This window comes from Eupeodes corollae, chromosome 1 (genome assembly GCF_945859685.1).
Source record: "Eupeodes corollae chromosome 1, idEupCoro1.1, whole genome shotgun sequence".
NCBI classification, from domain to species: Eukaryota; Metazoa; Arthropoda; class Insecta; order Diptera; family Syrphidae; genus Eupeodes; species Eupeodes corollae.
In genome coordinates, this window is record NC_079147.1 from 75,628,176 (window position 1) to 75,647,479 (window position 19,304).

Below are 19,304 nucleotides of genomic sequence, written 5' to 3' on the forward strand. Positions count from 1 at the left end.
CCCTGCAAAATACCCATTTATTGCCGACTTGAGTTCTTCATCATCCGAAAATCTTTTTCCACGAAGATATTTTTTCAAATCCGGAAACAGGAAATAATCACTAGGAACAAGGTCTGGACTATAGGGTGGATGTTGGATTTCTTCGAAAACACAATCTCGCTCAACAGCCTTGGAAACTTGCACCGTGTGAACAGGAGCGTTGTCATGAAGAAGCAACACACCTGCTGCGAGTTTACCCCGTCTTTTCTTTTTAATTTCTTTTTATGCCACTGCATGGACTCTTGTTTGCTTTCAGGGTCATAGAGGTGAAGCTGTTTCTTCCCTAGTAACAATTCGATCCATAACACCGTCCGCTTTCTCACTACACATCTCCAAAAGCTCTCTACAGCCTGCGATTCTCACTTTTTTTCTGAGGCGCTGTGAGCATTTGGGGCACCCACCTTCCACTGACCTTTGAAAGGTTAAGATGGTCATGAAGAATGGGGTGAATGGTACCAGTTGAAAGCTTGGTGATCTCTGCCATCATTTTCACCTTTATTCGGGCATCCTCAAGAACAAGTTTTTCGACTTCTTTAATACTTTCTCCCCTACAAGCAGTAGCCGGGCGCCGGAGCGAATATCGTCCTCAATGCTCTCTCTGCCTCTCTGGAACTCACTTGACCACTTTTACACAGTTGATAATAAACAGTGGAAAACATAGTTTTTTAGGACTCAATTTTCGGGAGTCCATTATTGCTATCGCTATCAGTCTGGTTACTATTACCAGTATTTTTACCTTAAAGGAGTCAACAAATCTTAAAAATTGTATAGAGAGAAAAATGCTTGATTCTTGAAGGATTCTTGCACTATATTGGTGCCTTTAAGTACATTATTTCTCTAAAAAATTAAATTAAAACAAATAAAGGTAAACAAATAAGTTGGGAAGAAACGTCTGTGTGGCACTCAAAAATTACACGTTTTGGAATCTCTTTTCACTTCAAATCGAAATAGATTCAAAGCTTTTATATCAATAAACATGAAACGTTTATTATGTTTTTCAATTAGCCATTAGTTAAACAGAAGTATCACTTTTACTGTTGTTGGAACATTTATAGTATTGAAATTCGTGTTTTTATCTCAGTTCCAGAGCATCCAAAGCAAATTCACTTCAAAAGTAGATTAACTAAATTTCTTAAGATCTTTTGTATTAACACAAATTTTGAAAGAAATAAAATGGACGTTTGGGTCGCTAAAACCTGCTAATGTCTTCCAAAATGCCTGTTTAAAAATATTTCCTATATTATATTTTAAATTAATTTATTTAATTCAAAAACTTACCTGATAAACAACCCTTTTTTTAAAAAAATGTAAATGGTATTTTATTTCTCAAAAAAAAATAATTAATAACTTATTTTTTTTCGAAAATCATTTTAAATTTTGTCTTAAAAATATTTTTGGTAAGCATTTTACATTTAAATTTCGTTATCGAGTTTTGTAAACAAAATTAATATATTCTAAAAAATCAAAAAAAATATGTTATTTTTGATCATCGACAAGAACTTGCACAGTAAAAGAAGATTATTGAAATCGGTCCATTATTTCTTGAGAAACCTTCAAAAACTAAGTGTTTTATAAGTGTAAACTTTTGGAGTAATACCAAAATATGTTTTTTAGAAAAAAGCCAAACTAAGAATATAAAATTTGGAGAAAGTTTCAAAAAATCGAATATTTTTAAATTGACGATTTCTTATTCAAGGTTTCTTCTTAATATTATTTGATCTTTTTCTTACAAACAAAATTTATTAAAATAATTTAAAACATGACTAAAGTTTTTTGCAAATTCAAAATTGAGTGAAAATAAAAATTTGAGTTGTTTTTGACAGCAAACAGCTCTCAAATTAAGATAAAAAACTAGAGACATCTCGTATAAAACTTATTTTATTCATTTTTAAAATCGATCAGCATTTAATGGAAAGGTCTATAGATGTAAACGTGTCACCTACTAAAGATTGAGAGGAAGCGCTCAACAACTAAGCACCTATTCCCGTTTTATATAAATACAATTTCAAACCAAAAATTTGAAACTCCAACTTGGTCCAACTTGGTCGAAGGGATATTTTCAATGAGTTTCATATTAGATAAAGCATTCCAAAGACATTGCAAGCTTTAATTACACTATCATCAAAGTCCAATTTACCAATGTAATTAATTATCTTAGAATAAACTACTGGTTATAGTCTTTTTGGTTTTGATCCCTATGTGAACCACCAAGTAGATAGATTTTGCAGTATATTGGAATGAATCGGTCCCCAAATGTGTCACTTTTCAACGGATGATAATAATAATTGACTATGAGAACATAACATCTGGTAAGGAGCATGCACCAGCTAGTTACTGAAATTTGGTCGGAAGAAAGCATGCCCGACGAGTGGAACTTAAGCACCATCTGCCCGATCCATAAAAAAGGTGAACGTCTTCTCTGCGCCACCTACAAAGGCATTAGCGTACAAGATCTTGTGCAGCGTATTATGTGAACGCTTGAAGCCATTTACTAACGCACCACTAATTGGCCCTTACCAGTGTGGTTTCAGGCCTGGACAATCTACCATCGACCAAATTTTCACTGTAAGCCAAATCCTGGAAAAGACCCAAGAACATAACATAGAAACCCACCATCTTTTCATCGATTTTAAATCAGCTTATGACAGACAGGAACGAACCATGTTGAGTTTTGGTATCCCTACCAAACTGATACGACTTATCAGGATGACGCTGGAAAATGCTCGTTGCTGCGTCAAAATTGGAAGAGACTCGACCGAAACCTTCAAAACCCCCTGAGGACTTCGACAAGGCGATGCGCTATCATGTAGCTGCTTCCATATTGTTCTTGAAAGAGTGGTGCAGAACACCAACGCCAGTACAAGTGGCATCATGTTTTTAAAAATCCACACAATATCTTGGATATGCAGATGACATCGACATTAATAGAAGAACCAAACGAGCGGTGACGGGTACCCTCTTTAATATCGAGTCTGAGGCGAAGAGAACTGGTCTTGACATTAACGAGGACAAAACAAAGTATTTACTGTCGTCAAATAGAGTCACACCATAGACTTGGTCAAAACGTGACAATTGGCAGGTATAACTTCGAGGTGGTAAACGAATTTGTTTATCTGGGCACTGCTACTTATTCAGCAAATGACATCAGCGCGGAGTTCAAACGCAGAATTACCCTTGCTAGTCGCTGTTTCTTTGGCCTAAGTAAGCAATTGAGGAATAAGGCTCTATCGCGAAGTACCAAAGAGGCACTGTACAAAACTTTAATCATCCCAGTCTTGCTGTATGGTGCAGAAGCATGGACCCTCTCCCAGGCGGATGAAGGATCTCTTGGTATCTTCGAGAGGAAGGTTCTGCGTACCATCTATGGTCCGGTTTGTGTCGACAGGCAAAGTAACATCTGGCGAAGAAGATTTAATCAGGAGTTATACGAGCTGTACAGCGACTTGCCACTGGTCATAAACTGCTTGTACAATGTTTAAGATGGCTAGGGCATGTCGGGCGAATGAACATCGAAGCTCCAACTCGTAAGGTATTCAACGCCAAGCCTGAGGGAACAAGAAAGAGAGGCACGCTTCATCTCCGGCGGAGTAATCAAGTTGAGGCCGACGCTCGTCATCTTGGTATTCGAAACTGGAGCTAGAGATCGAGTAAGCTGGCGAAAGTTATTACTTGAGGCCCAGGCACACAATGCGCTGTAGCGCCAACTAAAGTAAAGTAAGTATGAGAACATAAGTGGCAACAAAAAGACCTTCATGTACCCATTGATAGCAAACGACAACAAAAACTAATGTTTTAGTTCATGAAAATTATGTTTTTAATCTGAAATTAACTACAAATGTTATTGTTCAATATTGTGCTTTCTTAAGTATTTAAACAATCAAAGCCTCACCCTTGTTTCCTTCATTTATTTAAACTGATGATTTAACAATTTGAGTAGTACATATTACCTAAGAAAAAACCCTTTCGAATGAGGTAAAACACTTTTTAACTAGTTTATCTCAGAAAGTTACAACACCACCCACTTCATCATCGGTTATCTGCCAGACTCACCCAGTTGATCACTTTTCCATTGCAATAAATCTGATTTCATTTATGTAGACTACAAGAGTATACTTTAAGTACATAATATTGTTGCATCGAGATAGGTTGGTTGGTACAATCATTGTTGTTTTATATGAGTACAATTTGAGGCCGCCTATGTGTGTGGTGGCACAATTTATGGTTCATGCTACATGACTTTTGCTTACATAATCCAAAGGCGAAATCTACAATCAAACAAACAACAAAACAAATAAAAAATATATATTTTGGATTCAGAAATTTGCGCGCTTTCGTTTCCATGGTGGGGCAAGGTGCCGCTATGGCTTAATGTCTGCTGTTTGGCTTTTTAAACTGTATCAGTTCTTTTTTTAGTTTTTTTTTTGTTAATTCGGGCGGGCGTTGATTGCTGGTTTGTTAACTAGTGCATAACTCTTGTAGGTTTAATGCTCATACAAGTATTTGCTGTCAGTTTGGGCAAAATTGCCACAGACAATCGTCTGAATAATCCAACCGGACAGTGTGCTATTTCAAAGGAATTGCAAACATGTTTCGATTCTTTTTGGCTTTATACTTGCAAAAACTAACAAATAACTTAAATCAGGACTATAAGTAGGTATTATGAATTCTATTTTTAATCTGTTCAAAATCAAAGAATGAAGAAAATAAAACTTTTCACTTAATTTTACAGTTAAATTCGAATAAAAATTGTAATATTGATGAATAATGTAATGTAATACGACAGTTGTATTTTTTTTAACCACTTCTTGCTTTGATTTTTAAATTTGCAGGAAGGGTAAGCAAGGTGGCGCTATGTTTGAACACAAAGTCTGTCATAAAATTAGCTGGGTGTCGACGGATAGGCAAGCGCCAACCAAATTGACCACTTTGCGATTAGTCGACGCTTTAGAAGCAGTCTCTTGGATGTACTTAATAAAAGAGGCGCCGATATGGGACTTGCCCGTGACCAGCACTTAATGATAGCTACCCTTATATTGCGTACAGCTACAGTTTGAAGATCCAACGGAATAACACCAAATTCAACATCGCTAGACTAAAGGATCCGACGACCCGAAAAAATTCAGGGACCACCTGTCTAACGAAATGAGAACAATCAGCAGCACAATACATGACGACACCGAACACCATTGGAATACTGTAGAAAATGTTTCTATTTCAGGTGCTGATAAAATAGTCAATCAGAAATAAGGAAGCAACAACACCTGGCTTTCAGAAGAATCTTAGGCAAGAATCAACGAACGCAAACAGCGCGAATAACTGCTGCACAAGAGGAAGGGGAGGTACACCGCAGTGTGCGCCGTGACAAGCGTAGTTACATCAACGCATTGGCGCAAGAAGCAGAAGATGCTGCAAAAAGGTGCGACAGCAGGACCGTTTACATAATAACCAAAGAGCTGACCAGTGCACACAGCTCAAAGCAACACCTGGTAAAAGAAGTAGACGGTACTAAAATAAGCTCGGTGGATTAGCAAGTCAGAAGGTGGAAAGAAAACTTTTCCTCGATTTTAAACCGAGTGTTTGCAAACAACGTGCAGCCGATGCCTTCTGAAGCGCCTGATGAGATCGTTGCCGCAATTAAAGTACTTAAGAACAACAAGGCGGTAGGACTTGATGAAATTCCCGCAGAGCTTTTACTAGCAGCTTAAACGTTATCAAGCGAACTGCTTCATCCGCTTATAAAAGAAGCGATGTACTGCGCGAAGCTTTGTCAAGTACCGGAGGACTTGACATCCTATTTAAAGCACTTGGATTTCGCGGACGAAGTTTGCTTACTCTCTCATAGGATCATGGATCTCCATCAAATGACAACAAGTGTGGAGAGAGTAGCAGAAGTTGTGAGGCTGACAATTAATACTGGCAAAACAAAAACGATCAGCCTCGGAATCCGACCATCCTTTTAAATGAATATTTCCTAGCAACCGTTGGATAAAGAGGAGAGCTTCCAATACCTTGGAAGTATCGTTTCCATCAAAGGCGGAACCGAACAAGACGTCATCTGAAGCATCGGCAAAGCAAAAGGGGCGTTCGGTATGCTGTCAAAAATTTGGAGGAATAACTCTATCATCTTAAGAACAAAGCTACAACTGTTTCACGCAAGTGTCGAATTTGTGCTTCTTTATGGAAGCAGTTTCAAAACTTCGTGAATAGATGTCTTCGCAACATCCTAAGGATTTTCTGGCCAAACCAAATATCCAATCAAGTCCTTCTTAGAAGGACAGGTCAGGAACCTGTAGAGTCTATTATATGAAGGCGTAAGTGGCAATAGATTGGAAATACGCTTCGAATAGTTAACGACTCCATTGCAGGCCAAGCAATGCAGTGGTATCTGCTCACAAAAGACGGAAGAAGAGCTGGACGACCAAGAAGCACATGGCGCAGGACAGTCGAGGAGGAATCAGCGTCACTAGGCAAGAGTTGGAGGGAGCTGAAACACATCTCCGGAAACCGCACACGATGGTGTGTAGGCGGAGTAGAGGCCATATGCCCCTTAAGGGGTTCCCAACGGACTTAACAGGTCTGAGGACCTAAATAAAGTAAGTAAGTTAGTAACAAGGAGACAATCTATTTTAGGCAACAGAAAGGAAGACCATTTTTTGCTTGAAACTGGATGGCAACGGCCTCGAATTTCAATGGATATAGATCCATTCTTGTTAAAGGACGCCCCGAACAAAAATATCATGGTAATTATATTAGTAAAGGAGTTATGATGTGTTAGAAGCTAATAGTCAACACCGTTGGGTACATATACAACTAGGCAATCATTGAAAAAGAATAATGAGACCTATTTATACTCTTTTTTAAGTTAGACAATGATAATGCTCTATTTAGATGTTGAAGATATATGTTTTCATCAACTTTTGCGATACCATCCGAAAAGATATCTTGCCAGTTATCATGTTAAACTCATTCAGTTCAAAAGAAACATTATGGAAGCGGGCAAGTTGAGTCCATTCCTTTAATGGCAATGCTTCCATTCGCAAATGAATCTTCATGATAGATGTGTGAAGATTTGAACTTGGTTTACTTATCACTCTTGTTAGAAAACCTGCATGCACTTTCAAATTTTTAACATAAATCAATTTCATAGGTAGTACCCGTGGCATGATGGTTAGTGCGTTGGACTGTCATGCCAGACGTCTTGGGTTCGATCCCTGCCTGTGCCATCTAAAGTCTTTTCACGGGTACTGCCTCTTGCGAGGAATTGACAAATTCTCCAAGAGTAACTCTTGTCATGAAAAAGTGCTTTCTCAAATTAGCCGTTCGGATTCGGCATATAAACTGTAGGTCCACTCCATTCCTGACAACATTACTAGCACACAGGAATGTTTGAGAGTTGTAAGTCACTAGGCCCTAGTTCTCAACGGACTGTTGCGCCACCCAATTTATTTATTTTTAATTTCATAGGTTGGAGTCGAATTAGGTAACCGAAAAGAGGCGTTGTATCAACTCAAATTCTTCAAAACAGGTGTGTCCAAAAACTTGAATACCGTAAGACAGGCAAGTGTGAATGGTTATTTGGAAAACTCGATATTTAGATCCTAAGTCTATGTTTTTGTTTGAGAAGAAAGTTGGCCGCATTATGTTGATAGCTAATTTAGCTTCTTTAGCTTCTTTACTTTTACAAATTTTTCGTAGATACATACATCTTCTTTTTCTTTTGGATACATTTGTTAGCAATACTCGGTAAAGCAAAAATATGGTCAACCGTTGAAAAGCCCTCACGAAAACCAGTTTGAAACATACAGTAATCCTTCAGTCAGTGATATATCAGTTAGGGTTCCAATTGGGTTGACACTTCTGTTGAACAAATTGTCATTCAACAGAAATGCACCGAACGTGTAGGGAAGTGGGGTGTGAAGTATACTGGTGACTCAGGTGGAGGAGGAGTTGTTTGAATATATATAAATATACGCGTCCATTTTCTTTTATTGTTTGCTTTTCTTTATTATTTCAATTCTTTGAATTTTGTTTACTTTTATTTTGAAAACATTTTGCGTTTTAGTCCAGGGCTAGAGATCTTCAATCCCACGGTTTCCCAAAAAATAAAAATTTAATTTAAAAATCCAACGTTCGTTGTGTTTTTTTTTTAATCGCTTCACTTATCGCAAAGGGTTTTGGAATTTTCTTCTTCGGTTTTAAAAAGAGCAAATTCCAGTTCATCAAGGACTATTACAGAATCAAACAAATCATCAGCTGTGACTGGGCAAGCATAATGAAACGAGTGCAAGTCATCTTGACATGTCAACAAGGATCAGAAATGGGATTCCAAAACTTCAGCTTGTAATACACTTGAAGAGATACGATTGTGTCCACCCAACCAACAATATTTTGAATCCTTACACCTTTCGAAGTTGGTCGCTAAATTTAGTGTGTAATTTAACTTTTTAGCCTCGCAGACCTGTTTGTATATTTTGTTAGCTTCCAGATCAAATCATACCAGTTGAGCTACAACTTACCATGGATACCATGGATATAACTTTGCCCATCATTGAGATGATCTTGAAAAGTTGTCTAGATCTGGTCTATATACCTCAGCGATGGAGAGAAGTAAAGGTAGTTTTCATTCCCAAGGCGGGCAAATGCTCGCATGCCAACCCTAAAGATCTAAGATCTATTAGCCTATCATCTTTCATTCTCAAAACTCTGGAACGATTGATCGATATTCATATACGTAATAGCATTGATAGGAGACTATCGATGTCTAAGCATGCTTACTGCAAAGGGAAATCGTTAGAAACAGTCTTGCACACTCTGGTAAGGACTATCGAATACTCCCTAGAGCAAAAGGAATATACTATCCTGGATATTGAGGGCGCTTTCAACAACGTTGACACATCCGCTATCACTTCTGCTAAGACAACCCTAAACGTCGAATACTCACTCTATGAGTTGATTAATCTAATGCTAAAAAGCACGATCATTAACTCTAAGATGGAGGATTTTCGTACGAAAAGGTCTGTCGGTAGACGCACTTCGCAAGGTGGTGTTCTGTCCCCTGTCCTGTGAAAGATAGTGGTTAACGAACTGCTAATATCCCTTGAGAGGGAAGGCTACAGAGTGGTTGCGTATACCGATGATGTTGCTCTCACCGTCATAGGAAAACATCCTAATACACTGAGAGACCTCCTCCAAAACGCACTTAATATTCTCACTAGATGGGCTGATCACTTCGGACTTAGTATTAATCTTCAAAAAACAGACCTCGTCCTTTTTACACGGAAATACACGATACCAGTAATTGTACCTCCTTCAATAAAAGGTGTACCACTAATTTTTACCAATGAAGCAAAATATCTTGGTCTAATATTGGACAAAAAATTAAGTTGGAAACCTAATATTCAGGAAAGAGTTAAAAAAGCTACAGTAGCTCTTTTCCTGTACAAGAAAGCCATAGGAAGCAAATAGGGTTTTCAACCTCGCATAACCTATTGGCTATACACATCGGTCATCCGACCAAAACTTATGTTCGGGGTTGCAGTATGGTGGACTGCACTGGAGAAAGTCACATACTACGACAAACTCAGCAGGGTCCAACGCACTGCATGTCTCTGCATAAGCGGGGCATTGAGAACCACATCCTCAGCGGCGTTAGACGCTCTCGTCCATCTGGATCCCTCGACATCTTCAGCAAACAAGTGGCAGCGAGTACAGCTATAAGACTCAACGCCTTATCTCAATGGTCCAACAATAATGTGGGCACTCCATCCCCTATTTGGAAAAAACTTCCAGGTATCCATTCCATCTAGAGATAAATGGGAATACAAAAAACTCCTGGATGAAAAAACCATTCATTTTTATACAGATGGATCCAAAACAAATGAGGGAGTTTGTAGTGGTGTGTACTCAGAAAAGCTTGATCTAAGCATCTCATTCCGCCTCTCTAATCATTCCAAGCGGACATTTTAGCGACCAAAGAGGTCATTTCCTGGCTAAGAGAAAACGTGATATCAACTTCTGATATCCGCATCTTCTCTGAAAGGCTGCTATTAAATCTCTTGACGGTGTCTCAACCAAATCTCAAACGGCCCTCGACTGTCTCAATAATTTAACATTCACCTCTGTTGGGTGCAGCGCCACAGAGACATCACATGGAACCGCCAAACCTATTTCACCTGAAAGGGAGAAGATACCGATAGCTACATGTAAAATTCTGCTAAATGAAACAGCTTTTGCGATAACAAACCTTAGGTGTCACAATTTACTAACATGAGCAGCCACAAAACTCATATGGCCTCACTGGACCTGAAGCACTCTAAAGAATTGTTATCTTAAAGCAGACTTCATATTAGCTCCTAATAGGTGTCTTTACGGGACACTGTGTTATAGGCAGACACGCAATACGACTTGGTGTAGCCTCAAATGACTTATGCATGAGCTGTATGGACGAGGAAGAAGAGGAAACAATGTCTCACCTTCTCTGCATTTGCCCTGCTCTTTCACTAAGGCGCAGACTTCTACTGAGAAACTACCTTTTTGATAATCCCAATGAACTAGCTAATAATGATATTAAATATTTTCGACGCTTTATAAAAAGCTCAAAATGGTTCGACTAGTAAAAAGTAATTCTCTAGATTCATGTGGTATCACAATGGTCCTTTTCTTTTAGCCTAAGCGTGTGGATTCTGAATCCGCAGCCACTTTAACATAACCTAATTTAGCTTCCAGATATGCAGACTTAAAGTGGTCTAAATTGAATCTTCTAAATAACATAAAAAAGGTTTTTTTTTTTAGCCTCATACATTCGGAATCAAACCTTTTAGGTATTCCTGGGTTGCAGCTGCTTGTGTCTACTAATACGGGAAGCAGATGATCTAACAATCGCTTATTTGTTCTCCTAATTGGTCATTGTCTGTACTAATAGGTATATTGATAAGAAAACTTCCATTCATCTTCAACAATCATAATACAAAGTATTGCTTAATATGATTTATCTTGCTTTAATAACTTCGAATCAAAAGTGTTACCCCTTAAATGACAAGTACGTTTTTTCCAACAATATTCATTGGTTTATACATATTTATGAATTTTACGTTTTCCGTTCATTCATGACAGTCTTTGCTTTCTTGTTTAAATGAATGCTTCTTTAAACCCTCAAACCAATATTTTCTCCATAAAATAGGGTGCTGTACAACCCTTCTTGATTTGTTTACAATTAAGAAAACGTTATCTTAAGCTTAAGTAGTTATATATTTGCATAGAATAGATTTAATTGCTTAATATCTCCTTTCATCGAAAGAAGATGTATTCTTTTGTTATCTTAAAATGTCCCAACTTATGAAGATAAGAAATGAATTGTATTGCATTCAAACTACAAAATGAGCCTACTTGCAATACTTTCCTCTTAATGCACAAGTCCGATTAATAGTTTCTTTTCTATCCCCCCCTAGACACACTCAAACTCCATGAGACTTTCCTATTACACCCCAAACACCAACAATTCCTAGAAAAATCAATAACTTGCTGCAGATTATCTCGACTTCTTGTCTGTCTTCCATTAACGTGTGAAAATCAAGAAAATTCAAAGAGAAAAATATATACATTTATATTTATAACATTTTCATTTCATTTTAATGAACTGGGAAGGGGGGTAACGAACAAGAATATAAAATAAAAGTACCTACCGCTGCAGCGCACTGCCAGAGATCGTGTTGATTGTTGTTATTAAACGCCGGGGGTGCTGCTTATCAGAAACAGAAACTACTTTCGAGTGACCTTGTCACTAACCAACCAAACCATTGAACCGCAGCACCACAAATTTATTATTATCGTTTTATCGAATTGAATTTTTGATTTTTTCAACAAAATAACACTACGAGAGCAGCACAAACAAAGGGGAAAAGTTTAAAAGATCTGAAAAATTGGGAAAAACACAAATTCGATTTTCCCCATATTGAACTGGATTTGCAAGTTGCAAGCAGAGGCAAACTTAGACAAAAACAAATTTATTTAAAACGAGATCAATTTGAAGAAGAGAAAATTTTCCAAGGCATATTTTCCAACTTTTACTGACCTTATGCCGCCTCTTGTGTCTTCTTCTTCGTCGACGACGACGACCGACTCCGATTATGCAGGCCGAGCGAGAGCACAATATAATCCTCAATGGTGTAATGGCAGGTTAAAGATGTGTTGAAACGAGATAACTATATAATGTTTTTGTTTTATTTGAACTTTGCCAAAATGGGAGTTTTAAAGTTTTGCTTCACAATTATTTTCTTTTGTATTTTTTCCACCTTCCGACGACGGCGAAAACGACAATTTTAAGGACAAATTAATGAGAGTAAAAAGTGAGAGAATTTTTATTAAAAATTACACGAAGATTTGCTTCGTCAATTGCACAGACCAGTCACTTTTTCCCAAAAGCAAATACGTTTTATTTTTGTGTGAAATAAAATGAGAATGCACCGCAATGCGTATTACAGACAGACGGGTCACAAAGATGGTGGCGCACCGACCGAAAATCAAAATTACGACAAAACTGAGATAGAAATGGATTTTTCTTTACCGAATGAAGAACTTTTCGGTGGTAAAAAGTCTTCGAATTGCAATTCACAGAGATTAAGTTAGTTTTTGAGCTTTGAGATTTTCAATTGCAATTGGAAAATTACAATAATACGATTGGAAAATTCAGAAAACTAAACAAACATAATCGAGAATTAAAAAAACTTTTCAAAGATATATATTTCTCTCTCGTTCAGCAGATGAAATATGAAAAACTGACAGCGATGGAGCGAGTGAAGGAAATTTTATGACAGTCGACATTAGTTGTGGTTCTGTTTGAGTATTTCGGTGGGAAATTTTTTTAGCTGCGTTTGATTTGGTTTGGTGTGATAAATGCCCATTTGATAATACTACGTTTTCATTGACCACTTGATTGGGGTTAAATGTTAATTAACTTCTTATCTTTTTCAAGCATCAAAGATATTCAATTCTATTTAATAAAATTCATAAACATATATGTATAAATAATTATGCAAACCGTCCATTTTATGAAGTTTAGTTTAGGTTAGGTTAGGTTATAGTGGCTGTCCAAAATGGAAACGGACACACTTAGGCCAGTTTAATTGCCCATTGTGATACCAAATGAATCTTGAGGCTTCCTCCTAAGCTCAATGGAACCAGCTTAAGTCACTTTCGAAACGTGAGAGGCTGATTATACCGATATGATTTAGATCGTTAAAAAAGAATTCTCCTAGGTAATTCTTGCGTTTTCCAGCTAGAGCAGGGCATGTGCAGAGAAGCTGAAGAACCGTTTCTTCCTCTTCCTCGTCCATACAGCTTCTGCAAAAGTCATTTGAGAATACGCCTAGTCTCGTGGCGTGCTTTCCTATTAAACAGTGTCCTTGAACGTTTTATATACAGTGTTGGCCAGACGTTTTTGTGGCTTGACACGTGGAGATGTTGTTCCACCTGGTGCCTGCCCTCCTCGCAGGGTCTTGCATTAGCAATAGTTTACAAGTAGCGATTGGTATGCCAGTACTTGCCAAACGTGGTAGGATGGGCTGTACTCTACCGTTCCTGGCGAGTTCATCCGCCTTACAGTTACCGGGAATGTCTCTATGGCCCGGCACCCAGCAAAGGTGAATATTAAACTATTGCGCCATCTCCATTAGAGATGATCGACAGTTATGGACTGTTATAGAGTTTGTAGAGACAGAGTCCAGAGATTTGATAGCGGCCTGGCTGTCCGAGAAAATACGGATATCAGATGTTGATATCGCGTTTTCTTTGAGCCAAGATAAGACTTCCTTAATCGCCAAAAGTTCCGCCTGGAACACGCTACAATGATTGGGAAAGCGGAATGAGAGACTTAATTTCAGTCGTTCAGAGTACACACCACCACCAACTCCTTCTTTGGTTTTTGAGCCATCTGTGTAAAAATGGATTGACTCATCCTCCAAGAATGTCCTATCCTCCCAAAAAGATCTGGTAGGTATGGAAATCTGGAAGTTTCTGTAGAATTGTAGTTGCGGGATGGTGTAGTCTATGAGCTTTGGAATTGATTCCAAGTACCTTAGAATTACGGAGTGGCCAATGTTGTTGTTAGTCCACTGCGACGAAGCATTGAGGCGAATAACAGAGCTTGCAGCTATTTGTTTGCTAAATATGTCGAGAGGTGTAAGGTAGAGCAAAGTGTCCAGTGCTGCAGACGGGGTCGTGCGAAGCGATCCGCTTATACATAGGCAGGCTGAACGTTGGACTTTGTTTAACTTGTCCCTGTTTATACCTTTCTCTAAAGCAGTCCACCATACTACCACACCGTACGTTAAAATCGGTCTGATTACCGATGAGTATAGCCAATGCGTGATTCTGGGCTGTAAACCCCATTTATTACCAATAGCTTTTTTGCAAGAAAAGAGAGCTACTGTAGCTTTTTTGACTCTTTAGTTTTTTGTCTAAGACAAGACCTAGGTATTTAGCCCCGTCCCGTTAATTGGATTCCTTTAATATAAGGATGGTTGACAAATGGAATTTTGTATCTCCTCGAAAATAAGACCAGATCGGTTTTGTGTGGGTTAACACCCAGTCCACACCGATCAGCCCAAAGTATTAGTCTGTCTGAGGCATTTTGTAAGAGTTCTTTTAGGATATTAAGATGCTTTCCTGAAACTGCTATAGCAACGTCGTCCGCAAGACTAGTTAGGATTTCATTCACCACTAGGTTCCAGAGGAAAGGGGATAGAACTACACCTTGCGGTGATAAACGGATAGACAAAAATCGACGCGTTTAAAATTTGTATGCTCATTATACAAATTGGCGTTCAAATAAAAATAAGTATCGTGATTTTTTCCATTTTATCGTCTTAATGTGCGTCCAATAGGAAAAATTGGAGCGTACCAGGTGTGTAAGAGATGTGAAAACACCTCAATTCTTCGTCGTGTCCAACAATTGCACCTCTCACACTCGTCAAAACGACGTCAATGGTCAGAATGGTGGCAAGAAATTTTCGAAAAAATCGTCTTTAGTAATGAAACACACTCTCACCATAGTGGATTCGTCAATTAGCGTAATTGCTTAAATTGGTCGAATGATTATCCAAGGGTGATTGTTGAAAAACCAATGCACCCACACAAATTTGAATTTATTTATTTATTATGGGCTGGCAACATCATCGGGCCATATTTTTTTTTAAATGAGGCCGGTTACGCAGTTACTTATGAATGGTATTCGTTATCGTGAGATGTATCGGACTTTGTACTCTCCGAACTGGAAGATATAGATGTGGACAATATGTAGTTCCAACAGGCCACTTGCCATAAATAATTGAACGTAAAATGTAACTGCCGTTTACATCCGGCACAAATTCACAAGCGCTTCAGGAGTCCATTTTTTTGTGGCAACTTTTCTGTTTTGAAGTTGGCAGCAGTAGAAATAATAAAAAAGGAAATAAAAATGAAATATTTGTTTCCTTAAATAACTGTCTAAGATAGACTGAAATAGATAGTTATTACTTACATAGTAAGCTAAAAATATACAAACCTTGGTTGGTTGGCTTGACCTTACTTACTGAAAATCCTAATTAATTTTAAGGTCTATAAGGCTTTTTAGGTCTATAAAGTTGGTCAACTTGATGGTTTTTTAAATTGTAACTATTTTAAATTTAACTTAATTACGTTTCTTAGAAAAATTGAACGTGTGAATAGTAATGTAAATAAACCAGAGAGAGAGAATAGAGAACACTATAAACAACTCACCAAACAACCGGAACACAGAACAGTCCTTAATTTTTCAATATGGGATGTCTTTTTGTTTGAAAACTGACGTGAACAACTTTTGGTCCCACTTCCATATCATACCAAACAAAATAAAATTCAATTTAAATTTTGAATATAATATCAAGGTAATTAATAATAAGAAATCACTTTTCATGACAAGAATTACTCTTGAAGAACTTGTCCATTCCTCGCGAGATGTGTAGTGCTACTTGTACTACTATCAGGTTTCTCATTTTTTCTTATGTTTGTTTAATTTTCAAACATTTTCTGTCTCTTTTATGTCAACTAGAATTCCACATTGTTTTTTTATTACGCATAAAAGAAAACCCATATGGTTTATTTATTATAAAACGCATTCTTTATCTCACTAATTTCATGTAACAAGTAAAATATCTGACAAACTCAGTGAAATCATTAGGATTTTAAGGTGAAATTTTACAACAATAGATAGCTTATTCCGATTTCAAGACAGAAATAAATTAAAACCCATTTAAAAAATATAATTAGTAAAACAAAACACGATCATGAACTTATAAATACGATTCTGCAAAGCGGATGCTAGCGCACCTTTTAAATTCGACCAACAACCGTTACTCATTCTGTTAAGGACTTAAATTTATGATTTCTATTACAAAAATCACCCCAGTTTAAACAACATTGAGAAATAAAATCTTTGTTTACCGCGAAAAAGTGACAGTCCAATATGTCAATTTAATTTAAAACGCTCCAAATAGAGCGGCTTTTGTTTAAAATTTGTTTTGTTTTTTCTTTTTTTAAATTGTTTTGTATTTGAAATTTATATTGAAATCATTTTAAGAACTCAAGCCACATCATGTGTGACACCCCCAAAAAATCTGCCCGAAAACAAGGGATGTCGTCGGATACGTACAAGACGCCAAGTAAAAAACAATTGCGACACAAACGCCTCGAATCAATCGAGAACCTGAGCACCAACACCGAAGAGGAAACCGATCAGGATCAACAACCAGCCACACCAACCACAAGAAAATCTGCAAGAAAAATAAGTCCATCGAAGCGCTACAACGAAAAAGAATTCGCCTTAGACACGCCGGGAGGAGAGAAGCGCAAGCAAAATCTGAATCGGGAGGTCGTCGAGAAGAACCGATCGTATGTTTTCAGTGATTCGGATGACGACGAAGATGATGCGATGCCAAGTCAAACCAATTACCAAGCCGAAAAGGAGACCCAATTCTTCGAGGATGATTTGGATGTTGAGGGCAAGCGAATTTATGGTTTCAATACTCCAAAGAAGCGCGATGGCATGGCTCTGGCCGCAGCAGCTACTCCCAAGACGCCCAAGACACCAAAAACCCCCAGAACAGCCACCAAAACCCCAGATAAGAAGATCAAATCAACCCTGGAAGCCAAAACACCAAGACATGTTAGAAATAAAGTCAAAACCCGTAAGTGAAGCATTGAAATCATTTTCCCTTTTTGAGTTACTTTGATTTAAGCAATTTCCAGAAATCGCCAAACTTCTCGAAGACAGCTCCAATTCGGACTTCTCTGGGGAAGACAGTGACTTTCAGCCATCGGCAGACAGCTCGTCGTCTTCGTCCTCCGCCGAAATGGACGACGACGAAAGTCAACCTCAAGACGACGAGGAAGAGGATGACGAACCGAAGAAAGGTCGTCGTCCCATCATCGTCCCAGTCCTCCCAAAAACACCTTCAGTCTCTCGAGTACGCCGGACGGCAGCTCGCAAGGCAAACGCCGACTACGTGCCCGAAAGCGATGGCTACTTCACGACCCATTCCAGCAACAAAATCCACACATCCGATCACACATTGGATCGCCTGAAGAATCCCCGTCTCCCGGCTGATAAACTCTTCAGCCTCCTGGCCAGCATGACCATTTCCAAGGAGCACGAGAAAGCAATATCTGGCATCATGGACGAGTACAAGACGTACTTCTCCAAATGGATGTACATTTTAAATGAGGGCTTCAACATTCTGCTCTATGGCCTGGGGTCCAAAAGGAATCTCTTGCAGCGTTTCCATCGAGAAGTTCTGCCCAACCAAACGGTTCTGGTTGTCAATGGGTTCTTTCCCAGTCTCACAATCAAAGACATCCTTGAAAGCATCACCAACGAGATTCTGGATGTGGGTACAAGTCCTGCCAACCCACACGAGGCGGTCGACATAATCGAAGAGGAATTCAGCCTCATACCGGAGACGCATTTGTACCTGATTGTTCACAATATCGATGGAACCATGTTGAGGAATTCCAAAGCCCAGGAGATACTCTCCCGTTTGGCTACGGTGCCGAATATTCATCTCTTGGCTTCAATTGATCACATCAACACACCTCTATGTAGGATTGATTTGTTTTCTCGCTTTTGAATCCTCTCAAAGAATATCTTCTCTCTCTTCTCTTGATCTTTTTTTAGTATGGAATCATACAAAGCTGAGTAACTACAACTTCTCGTGGTGGGACGTGACCACAATGCTGCCCTACACCGACGAAACTGCCTTCGAGAACTCCTTGCTCGTTCAGAATTCCGGCGAACTGGCTTTGTCTTCCATGCGCAGTGTGTTCTCATCGTTGACACAGAATGCCCGAGGAATCTACATGATCGTCGTCAAGTATCAACTTAAGAATAAATCTAATCCCAATTATCAAGGTACAGTTTTTTTTTTTAAATCTATTTAACGAGTGTCTTCATACATTTTGTTTGTCTTTCTTTAGGAATGCCTTTTAAGGATCTCTATTGGAGTTGCAGAGAGGCGTTTTTGGTTAGTTCAGATCTTGCCTTGAGGGCGCAATTAACTGAATTTTTAGATCACAAATTGGTAAAGAGCAAACGGACACTAGATGGCTCTGAACAATTGCAAATTCCAATTGATTCAGGACTGCTTCAACAATTTCTCGGTGAGCAACAAAAGTAGAATAATATAAATATGGAGTTTTTTTTAAATTTTGAATTGAAAAGTTCATAGTTCTTTGTTTTAATTTATTTATTATGAAAAAAGTTGTTAAGACTTTAAATAAAATAAGTTTGTTTGAATTTTTAATTGAAAGAAAACATGTTTTTCGAAAACCTAAATATTCAGAATTCTATTTATTTTGTATTATAGTGTCTTTGTATTTGGAGCATAAGATTTTATAATTTAACCAACAAAATTCCAAGATTTCAAAAAAAAGGATTAGAGTTGTAAGTCAGTTGGTTTTAGACTTACGTGTTCTTGTGCTTACTTACTTATTTAAGGTGGCGCTACAGTGCGGACGGACCTGGGCCTCAACCAACATGCGCTTCCAGCCAGCTCGCTCCCTAGCTAGGTGTCTCCAGTTTCGCACGCCAAGTTGGTTGAGTTCTTCACCCACCTGAGTGCGCCATCTGAGTCGTGGTCTTTCTCTACTGCGCCTTCCCTCGGGATTGTATTCGAAGACTTTCCGGACTGGAGCGTTGATGTCCATTCGCTCTACATGACCTAGCCATCTAAGCCGTTGGACTTTAATTCTGTTCGTCG

The 19,304-nt window shown here is 38.3% G+C and overlaps 2 protein-coding genes across 2 annotated transcripts in view; one reads left to right on the forward strand and one right to left on the reverse strand.

Annotated features, from left to right (window-relative positions):
* The window catches only part of LOC129953797 (protein roadkill), a 448,090-nt gene extending 435,312 nt beyond the window's left edge, over positions 1 to 12,778 (reverse strand). Inside the window, exon 1 of the mRNA XM_056067262.1 lies at positions 12,110 to 12,778. The gene's annotated coding sequence lies outside the window, so the exon portion shown is untranslated. The remainder of the gene's footprint in view (positions 1 to 12,109) is intronic.
* A 3,751-nt stretch (positions 12,779 to 16,529) lies between these two features.
* On the forward strand, positions 16,530 to 18,761 carry LOC129938801 (origin recognition complex subunit 2). Its single transcript, XM_056046567.1, has 4 exons — positions 16,530 to 17,237; positions 17,299 to 18,147; positions 18,224 to 18,457; positions 18,523 to 18,761. The coding sequence occupies exons 1-4, from the start codon at positions 16,646 to 16,648 to the stop codon at positions 18,720 to 18,722; spliced, it is 1,875 nt and encodes a 624-aa protein (XP_055902542.1). The 5' UTR covers positions 16,530 to 16,645; the 3' UTR covers positions 18,723 to 18,761.
* Positions 18,762 to 19,304: the final 543 nt, after the last annotated feature.